The 10,000-nt window shown below is 42.1% G+C and overlaps 2 protein-coding genes across 2 annotated transcripts in view; one reads left to right on the top strand and one right to left on the bottom strand.

Moving 5' to 3' along the window:
* Positions 1-1,044: 1,044 nt before the first annotated feature.
* LOC138963570 (glutathione S-transferase 1-like) lies at positions 1,045-6,574 on the bottom strand. The gene is made up of 5 exons (XM_070335426.1): positions 6,396-6,574; positions 4,600-4,692; positions 4,072-4,190; positions 2,667-2,774; positions 1,045-2,195 (listed from the first exon to the last, which is right to left on the bottom strand). Exons 1-5 carry the CDS (start codon positions 6,529-6,531, stop codon positions 2,031-2,033), a joined length of 621 nt encoding a protein of 206 aa, XP_070191527.1. The 5' UTR covers positions 6,532-6,574; the 3' UTR covers positions 1,045-2,030.
* Positions 6,575-9,295: 2,721 nt separating this feature from the next.
* Positions 9,296-10,000, top strand: part of LOC138964587 (uncharacterized oxidoreductase TM_0325-like) — a 33,688-nt gene continuing 32,983 nt past the window's right edge. The window contains exon 1 of the mRNA XM_070336583.1: positions 9,296-9,435. Coding sequence (XP_070192684.1) covers positions 9,399-9,435 — 37 coding nt within the window. The 5' untranslated portion in view covers positions 9,296-9,398. The remainder of the gene's footprint in view (positions 9,436-10,000) is intronic.

Raw genomic sequence — 10,000 nt, forward strand, 5'->3', positions numbered from 1 at the left:
TTTCTTTACAATCACTAAATATTTTGCGATCATGTCAATAAGTGCAGCTTGAACATGTAGACCATGCATTTACTCAACCGAGGAAACACTTTGGAAGGATTTGATGTCTCAGAGAGTTGTTTGCGTTTGGAAGTGCACGTACGTAACAACCTTTGTTACGGGCGAAGATGCAGACCCCGATTGCTTGGACATAGCCGGCCAACTTCTTACCATTATGATTATGTACGTACCAATGTATATTTGTAAACTTGTGAAAACATGTTATTTAAAAAAAATATATATATATTATTGAAAAATATTATTGAAAAAATAAATATCGCGAATATATTGAAATAAATCAACAACAAAAAAACCAAAAAAACCCTCCTATAGATGCTCATCAAGCTGTAATTAGCACAACATTTAATTAATTTATCTGACTCGACTGCATAATGAACATAACTGTGTCACAATGATGCGCACGTAACGATGAGACAGCACCCCCCCCCCCCCCCCATAAGATCCCTGTAATTTGTCAGGAAAAGTAACCTTGTTATTATTTCAACTCAAATTAATCAAGTTTTAATTTTGGGTCATATTCCCGCTTTTGTTAACCAGTTTTGGAGAATGACTCATTTTAGTATTTGACTTACTGTGTATTACAGTCCGTGTATTACACATCACAATACCAATCCACATTTGGGGAAATATTATCGTGACCTAACGCATATCCAGTTTTAACATTATTTCATCAGAAATGTACTTCTTTAAACCTAAAGAAAATGTGTGTTTGAGCAATCATGTACACCAAATGTGCACATTTTGTTCTGCAGGATAAGACTATCCATTTTTGGTTTGTGTCCAAATATACACACTCACCCACCCACACACACACACGCACGCACACTCACGCACGAAGACGTACGCTCGTGCACGAACACACTCTGTCTGTTTCTCTCTGTCTCTCTCTCTAATAGACACACGTTAAAAAGGAGAAAAAGAAGGAGGCAGAAACAATAATATTATTGGAAGAAAGAAAGAAGAAACAAATGCCAGGAAAAGATTCAGGAAAAATGCCAGTGAAACAGCGAAGACAAAACATAAATTACAGCTCTTTCTTTTTCAGTCAAAACAAACAAGTCTATTCTGAAAGTGCAAACAGATGTAGTCTCACCGTTCATAAGTCAATTTGATCAATAAATAACAAACAACATCTTCAGGGAAGGGTATTCTTATTAACCCGTATTAGTAACATTAGACAAAACACACGTAATCGACAACGATTGGTGAACGAATCCAAACATTGGTGCTTACATTCATTCATGTATTAAACAATTACAAATTTAGTCCACCCAAAAAACTCGGAACAACGGCTAACGATTGCACAATCAACACAGATGTGATATATTTTGATTTAACTTTTACTTTCGAGTGATAGCTTTAAATACTGAGCATTTCTTAGGGGTAAACCCTGTAAAGTTTCTTTCTGCTGTTCTTAAACTTTTTTTCTAAGATGGCAACACATACATCTACACGCAGTTTGAACAATAGATGGTCTTGGTCAACGCGATGTTCACTCATTTCTGGCAGAAGTAAAACAGATGTGTGAAGAAAGTTCTTTTCGACAAACAGTTCTTCGTGAGATGTTCAAGACTCTGACAACCAGTTCTTCACCAGCTGTTCAGGCCTCTGCCAAATAATGTTGTGCCAAGTGTCTGGCAAACAGTTCAGTCAGATGTTCAAGTCTCCACTAAACAGTTCTTGGTGAGATATTCAAGTCTCCGCTAAACAGTTCTTCATGGGATGGTCAAGTCTCCGCTAAACTGATCTTCCTGAGATGTTCAAGTCTCCGCTAAACTGTTCTTAGTGAGATGTTCAAGTCTCCGCTAAACTGTTCTTCGTGAGATGTTCAAGTCTCCGCTAAACTGTTCTTCGTGAGATGCTTAAGTCCCCGCTGAACAGTTCTTCGTGAGATGTTCAAGTCTCTGCAAAACTTTCATATACATATATTTCGTCTTGAGATGTTCAAGTCTCTGAACAAGACAGCCAAATTAGAAGGAGGTTTTGGGTCGACTGGCGAGGTAGGCTTTCACCTTAGGGTTTGCTTCAACGTTGGCTTTCAGTTTCTGCAAAAGGGGGTAGTCCTTGAGAGCGTCACTCTTCAGAGCCACGATGCTGTCGATCATGTCGTAGATGTAGAAGTCGGCCATGGAAAGCTGAAACAGAGAAAGGCAGTTGATTATAAAGTTGACGCTTTTTTGCTGGTTCGATGTGCACGTTGATTGTAAAGAGGTAGACCACTTTTCGTGCAAAATATAGTGTTAAGCACTACAGGTCTGTCCAGACTTTCACAAGAAGAAATAAGAGCATCCTTTCACCTGGACACACACCAACAGTCAACAGCCGGACTGCTTTCTGTGCCGAGTGGGAATTTATTGTATAATTGATTCCATACAGGCTGTGTGTGCAAGAAGGATGCGCGACGGTATTTATTATACTAAACAGAACATTCGCAGCACAGTAGGGGAGCGCTGAACATCACACGCATTCTGATTAATGTTTTATCTTCTCTGAAATAACTCTCTCTGAAGAGTCTTGTGCGAAAAAAAGTTTACCATTTAAATACTAAAAACCTAAACTTGACTAAACGTAAAAATGAATATCAAAATACTAGTTGAAGGACTTACCGCTTTTCCTACGATGAATCCACTGCTGCCATTTTCCTTCAGGAATTTCTCGTAGTAGCCGAAGAATCTGGGCATGTCCTCTTCCAGAGCCTTCTTCACTGCCTCCGCCTGCAAAGCACGTGCAAATTAAGTAAATACATATTAATACCTCAGGAATCAGCGTATCGTTAGGGTCAGATATTTTTACGAGAACAAGTAGAATACGCGAGTCAAAGGCTCGGTACGGGGTTATAAACGTGCAAAATGCATGTTTTTGCTTCGATGCGGCTGTTCAGTTCTGACAAGAGCAGACGAACTGTCTTCGCGCATATGTATTGCGCACACACACTTCTGTGCCCTCTCGTGGCCGAATAACGCAGCGGCATTCATACTCATCAACACAACGTCAAGTTTGAGGTTTTTCGCCTGTTTAGAAAACCCAACTATACCCAACTGACGATGAGAAAGAGCGAAAATGTCATCTGTTTGGGATTTGTTTCTCCGTTTTGACTGTCTGAAAGTCCTTTTTCACAAACTTGCGCGTCTCACAAACTTTGCAATTCGGTGACCAGCTTACTTTGCGCTCGAAACTTATTCGCTGCATTAGCGTTGACAAGCAAAGGTAAGAAGAATCGCATGTCTTTGATTGAATGAAAGCGGTAGAAAGACCGTCTGTTCGTGTCACAGTTGAACCTAAACCACGTGTATCATTTGTTGTTGTAAATATAAAGGAAATTGAGCAACTTACGTAAAAATATGGACCGATGATCGGAATAAGGCCGCGTGAGACTATCCAATCACAACTCCTGAATCCCCACGTGTCTTTCAGAATAGTAATATCGCAGGTCACATTACGTGTAATACCCCGGAAACCGAATAAAGTGCGCTGTGAGTGCACACACACTCATAAGCACAGTTCTCTCTGTCTCTCTCTGTGTTCCTCTCTCTCTCTATATATATATATATACGACTTGTGTGTGTCTGTGTGTGTGTCTGTGTGTGTGTGTGTGTGTGTGTGTGTGTGTGTGTGTGTGTGTGTCTGTGTCTGCGTCTGCGTCTGTGTGTGTGTCTGTGTGTGTGTCTGTGTGTGTGTCTGTGTGCGTGTCTGTCTGTCTGTCTGTCTGTGTGTGTGTGTGTGTCTGTGTGTCTGTGTGTGTCTGTGTGTGTGTCTGTGTGTGTGTCTGTGTGTGTGTCTGTGTGTATCTGTGTCTGTGTGTATCTCTGTGTGTGTGTCTGTCTGTGTGTATCTGTGTCTGTGTGTATGTGTGTGTGTGTCTGTGTGTGTATCTGTGTGTGTGTGTGTCTGTGTGTATCTGTGTGTGTGTGTGTGTGTCTGTGTCTGTATATATATATATATATACAAAGAAAAAAAACATGTATTTTATATAAGAAGAAAAAGACAGACAATAGGGTTTTGAATTCTGACCTTTTCTGCATCTGTCTTTCCAAAGCGACTCTTGACCAGTCCTCCCGTCAGCTGGTCCTCCCACAGCCCTGACACCTCAGCGATACGACAACCGTCCGCGTTCGTCTTGCCGTACAAGCCTGCACGTGCAATACACAACGAATTTGGAGATGAATTCCTTCACGTAAAAACCACCCTGTACATCGCCACAGATCTCGGTCCGTACTTTTTTACTTCACATACGTATGCAAGCATGAACGTTCAGTTGCACACGACAAGCACACGATTTTGACACCACACACACACACACACACACACACACCACACACACACACACACACACACACACACACACACACACACACACACCGACGAAATAGCCTATTTATGTTAAACATCCTTTGCCAAAACGAAAATACTTATTTTTGTTTTAACCTGCCCATCAACCAGTCGCTTGATTTACCTTACAATTCTACATTCACTCGGGAATGTACACATACAAAATCTTTCTTTCCGCTGAGTTAACTTGTTTATCGGCAAAACACTCACCGAACTCTCTGGCCAGGAAAGGACCGATGGCGGTGCTCTGTCCGTATGTCTTGCCTTTGTACTCGATGTAGGGCAGAGATCCGAAAGGGGTGTCTGGAAACAAATAAGAATTGCAGATTTAAAATTGTAGATGAAAGAATGCAAAGGTTATAGAAATTAAAAAGAAAGAAGCAATAAATGCAAAGAGAGTAGAAATGAAAATCTTAGGAAGCAAATACAGACGTACTTCCGCCCTCGACCTCCAGAAGGAAAAAGCCTCGGAAACGGCTAAAAAGACTTGGAGAGAGAAAAAAAACAAGTCGCGTAAGGCGAAATTACTACTTTTAGTCAAGCTGTGGAACTCACAGAATGAAACTGAACGCACTGCATTTTTTCACAATGACTAGTCCGCCGCTAGTGCAAAAGGCAGTTTTTTTGTTTGTTCGTTCATGGGCTGAAACTCCCACGGCTTTTACGTGTATGACCGTTTTTACCCCGCCGTTCAGGCAGTCATACGCCGCTTTCGGGGGAAGCATGCTGGATATTTTCGTGTTTTTATAACCCACCGAACTCTGACATGGATTACAGGATCTTTTTCGTTAGCACTTGGTCTTGTGCTTGCGTGTACACACGGGGGGTGTTCGGACACCGAGGAGCCGGAGTCTGCACACAAAGTTGACTCTGAGAAATAAATCTCTCGCCGAACGTGGAGACGAACTCACGCTGACAGCGGCCAACTGGATACAAATCCAGCGCGCTACCGACTGAGCTACATCCCTGCCCTGCAAAAGTCAGTGAAAGTGACAACCCTGTTTAGCGCAGTAGCGGTTGCGCTGTGCTGCATAGGACGCTTTACTGTACCTCTCTTCGTTTTAACTTTCTGAGCGTGTTTTTAATCCAAACATATCATATCTATATGTTTTTGGAATCAGGAACCGACAATGAATAAGATAAAATTGTATTTAAAACGATTTCGGAAATTTAATTTTAATATAATGTTTATATTTTTAAATTTCAGAGCTTGTTTTTAATCCGAATATAACATATTTATATGTTTTTGGCATCAGAACACGATGAAGAATAAAATAAAAGTAATTTTATATTGTTTTATAAAAAAGAAAAAAATATTATAATTTTCAGATTTGTAATGACCAAAGTCATTAATTATTTTTTAAGCCTCCATGCTAAAATGCAATACCGAAGTCCGGCCTTTGTCGAAGATTGCTTGGCCAAATTTTCAATCAATTTGATTGAACAATGAAGGTGTGACAATGCTGCCTCAACTTTTACAAAAAGCCGGATATGACGTCATAAAAGACATTCGTCGAAAAAATGAAAAAAAAAATGTCTGGGGATATCCGCATACCCAGGAACTCTCATGTCAAATTTCATAAAGATCGGTCCAGTAGTTTACTCTGAATCGCTCTACACACACACGCGCACAAACACACACACACACACACACACAGACACACATACTGTCATACACCACGACCCTCGTCTCGTGGCCCCCTCTATGTTAAAACATTTAGTCAAAACTTGACTAAATGTAAAAAAAAAAAAAAGAGAGAGAGAGAGAGAGAGAGAGAGAGAGAGAGAGAGAGAGAGAGAGAGAGAGGCTTGAAATTCCTCTTTCAAAAAACACATCACGAAAAGTTACACATTTGTCTGAGATTGTTTTTTCAAGAAAGCTTCCCCTCAATATGACTTGAAGGCGCTTGTCTTTAATCAGTCAGTGTTTTGGTTGACCGCTGTCTCGTGATGTTTGTTGGCCTGTCTACTTCCTACCTAGTTTGCTAGCTTGCTATGGTACTCACTTGGCTTGAGCTTAGGCCACTCTTCGAAGGACACTAGCTGTTCGTCATACTTCTGACCAGCAGCCGCCAGCATCAGACGTATAAATTCAGCGCGACCACGCAGGTTAAAATACACCAGTTTCAGATCAGCAGGCATGATGAAACGTCAGGCTACAACTCAGCGATTCACACAGAACAGAAATCACACTGTAACTTGTGGGAACGGGTATCAGCGGGTTTTTATACATACCCGGGCTGAGAGAAAACGCAAGTCATGCATGGCGAGAGCTCCCCATTCCGGTGCAACTGAATTTCACGCACTTTTGAATTTTAAGCTATGAACTTCTCGCATTTCTTAACACATGAATTTCACGCAGGTCTCCAGTTAAAATCTCTCCTTACTTGTCATTTGAATTTCACGCACACGCATGCACACGCATGCACGTATCCCCCCCTCCCCCCCCCCCCCCCCCGCATCGGTGTGTTTGTGAGTGAGTCCCGTGTATGGACGCGTGAATACAAATCACAATTCAGCAAGACACGAATACCAACAACCAACATGGGAAATCCGTGGGAGTTTATACGTCACGACGGTTCGCTCACAACTCACAAATCACAATTCAGTTCAACTACACGGCTCATTTCGCCATGGCACAGCAAGAGACGAACATCACGATTACAACAACCAACAGGGGAAATCCGGCAATTCTCAGCCGTGGGAGTTTATACGTCAAGGACCGTGAAACCAAGAAATCAAAGACATGGCGTTGTTCGATACGTGGATGTCCAGCGCGCTTGAAAACAAGTCTCGACTTCAAGGTCCCGATTTACTCAAATGAGCACAATCATGAACTAAAAACAGAGAAAGACATTTCCGTCTCCGAATTTCCAAAACAATGCAAAAAACGTGCAGCCGAGGATCTATTCCAAAGGCCAGCAAAATTGATGAGGAGAGAGCTAGGGAAGTTGCCAGAAGATAATGACCGCTTTGACATGCGTGACGTTGTGTACGTGAGATGCGCGATGTGGAATGAGAGAAAGAATCACATGCCAAAACAACCCAAGAATAGACTCGAAACACATGTATGTTACCCAATAATAATGGACTTTTATTTGAACACAAAGAACACAAAGAAGACATGGTGCAGCTCAATGACAGTGAAAACGGAATCATTATTTTTGCTTGAGTATGTGAAAAAATTGAAGACATGTGTCAGAATGATTCTTCATTCACCTCTTGAAGAATTTACCATCTTATCTAATAGAAAACTTAAATGTTTCAACTTATTTCAAGGTGAATTGAGACTCATCATCGGTCACGAGCAACTCTATCTCATGTACACACACCCCAACGCATACACTACATGCGTGATTTTCAAAAGCTCACATGCGTGACTTTCAAAAGCTCACATGCGTGAAATTCAAACCACAAAATGCGGGAAAATCAAATGCGGGAAGACGAAAAAAAAATTTCAAACGCGTGAAATTCCGAAATGCAGCCCCCCATTCCCCCGTCTCCCTCCCCCTCCCTAGGCCCTCCCGCTGGCCGATGGTTATGTATACACTACTTTAGTCAGTGTTTGCAAGCTACACGTGCAAGTGAGGTCAAAGCGTGAGTTGGTGGGTTAAAGGTACAGTAAGCCTCCCGTAAACCATCACAGAGCTCCCCGAGCGTCTACATACAGTGCAAGCATACTTCCATTTGAACGCTCACCGAACGGGAACATCCTGGCTGCTTTCTGTCGAGCGTGAGAAATTTTCGAAGAATTTATTTTCGTGGACTTGCTCCTCTACAACAATGGCGCCTCGTTTTGGTGCTGGACGGCTGTTATGAATATTCAATACCAGAAATCACGCCCGGACAGTAAGCCTCCCGTAAACCATCACATATATACTGTCATGCTTTTACACACAGTACAAACACCCTTCCATTTGAACGCTCACCAAACGGGAACATCCTAGGTGCCCTACGTAAAGAGCGAGCAATTTTTAAAGAACTGATTTTGCAGATTGTCTCGAACACTTTTTGGACCCATTCTGAACTCAGGTCAAAAATGAGTTACTTCCCTTCGGGTCTCATTCTATCGATGTAAACTGGCCATAGCCGTGGATCGATGATTATCAGAATGTTTTTGGACCGTGGTGCGTTTTTGCGCTAGACCTAACTTTTTAAATCTAAATAATAAATTGACAGCTTGTTACACAAACATTCTTTAAAGGTACTGAACTTGTCAAATCCAGGTGCACGGAGCCCCTGGGACTTTTAGTCATACCTCAGACAGCTATCCGTTAGAAGAACTACCAAGTTTCATTGACTTTTGCACCCAAAGAGTCAAGAACTGCGATTTTTTTACGAATTAATTTCGTACTCGGACCCGGCTGGTCTTGACCTATTTTTGGATCTAAATTTAGATCAGGTAGATCACCACATCATGCATAAAAAGACAGTCACTCGCAAACTACGTCAGACGTCATCATGAGTTTGTGTAAAACAAAATGGAGGCCGGAATCGCTCAGTTGAATCGAACTCCGACCAAACACCACGTAATAACTAGGTTAATTTATGCACTCGCGTGAACAAGAAACTGTCGAGCTTCACAGATGTCGTCGTTGGGTAGTTTTGGGTTTGTTTTACTACCATATGAGGAGTTTTGAACTGTAAATGCACTCAGCTGCAACAAAAACGCAAAACAAAGGCTGTGAGCTGCACTGTGCCTTTAAGACATGTGTACTGGATTTGAGCTGCGCTTTTAGTGCCCATGCTCTTACCCAGTGCAGAATGATCTCTCTTTTTTTGTCAACAAAAGCGAGCGACTGACGCGCAACGGAAATAGTCTTATTCACTTTCAAACATGACGTTGCAAAATTGAATGTAACGGTACTCCAGCAGCGTTATTTAGCGGCGTCGCGGTGCATTGTGGTTTGCGGGTGATAATAATAGTATACGACACGCAAATATAATTTGCAGCCACGTACGCACAGAACGTTCACCGAAGACGGAGAGAGTCATTTGTGTCTGCTAGCATGGAGAGCCTGAGGAACAAAGTAGCAATTATTACAGGTAATTTCCTTCTTTTTGTGTATGTGTGTATTTTTCACTAGATGATTACCCGCTTCGCCGGGTACCGGCTTTGCCGGGAAGAAGTAGAGCCGGCGTACGAAAAAAAGGAGAAAAAAAGGAGATAAACGCGCAAAACACTGGAGACCTTCTAAAAATAGTAACGTGCAGTGACCTTCTAAAAATAGTAACGTAGTAACGGGAATATGGATTGACGCCACACGGAGGAAGGGAGATAATCGCGGCTGAAAACACTGGAGAAGATAAGGAAGAGTTACTGGTAGTGGATCCAGACCAAAAAAAAACAAAATCGGTTCAGCGCTGCGCGCTGAGAGCACGTGTTGAAATATCTCATCGATGAGGTTGTGTCCGGGGTGTAGCTGAATACGGTGTCCAAATTTGAAAAAGATCCACCGAGAACTTTGGCCGTGCATCGCGAACAGACAGACAGACACTAGTCGTATATATATACTAGACAAGAGGAATACCCGGCTTCGCCGGGGTGAATCGCGAGACAGAGACAGACAGCGTGGCGGTTCACCACAATCACCTTTGAAGGCGAAGTCCT

This window comes from Littorina saxatilis, linkage group LG4 (assembly GCF_037325665.1).
Source record: "Littorina saxatilis isolate snail1 linkage group LG4, US_GU_Lsax_2.0, whole genome shotgun sequence".
Taxonomy (NCBI): Eukaryota; Metazoa; Mollusca; class Gastropoda; order Littorinimorpha; family Littorinidae; genus Littorina; species Littorina saxatilis.

Excerpts from the sequence above, each read along its gene's own strand:
- LOC138963570 (XM_070335426.1), bottom strand. The coding sequence starts at position 6,531 with ATGCCTGCTGATCTGAAACTGGTGTATTTTAACCTGCGTGGTCGCGCT. Across the intron at positions 4,693-6,395 it reads GTGGCCTAAGCTCAAGCCAA|ACACCCCTTTCGGATCTCTG; the intron begins GTGAGTACCATA and ends ATTTGTTTCCAG. Across the intron at positions 2,196-2,666 it reads GATTCATCGTAGGAAAAGCG|CTTTCCATGGCCGACTTCTA; the intron begins GTAAGTCCTTCA and ends TCTCTGTTTCAG.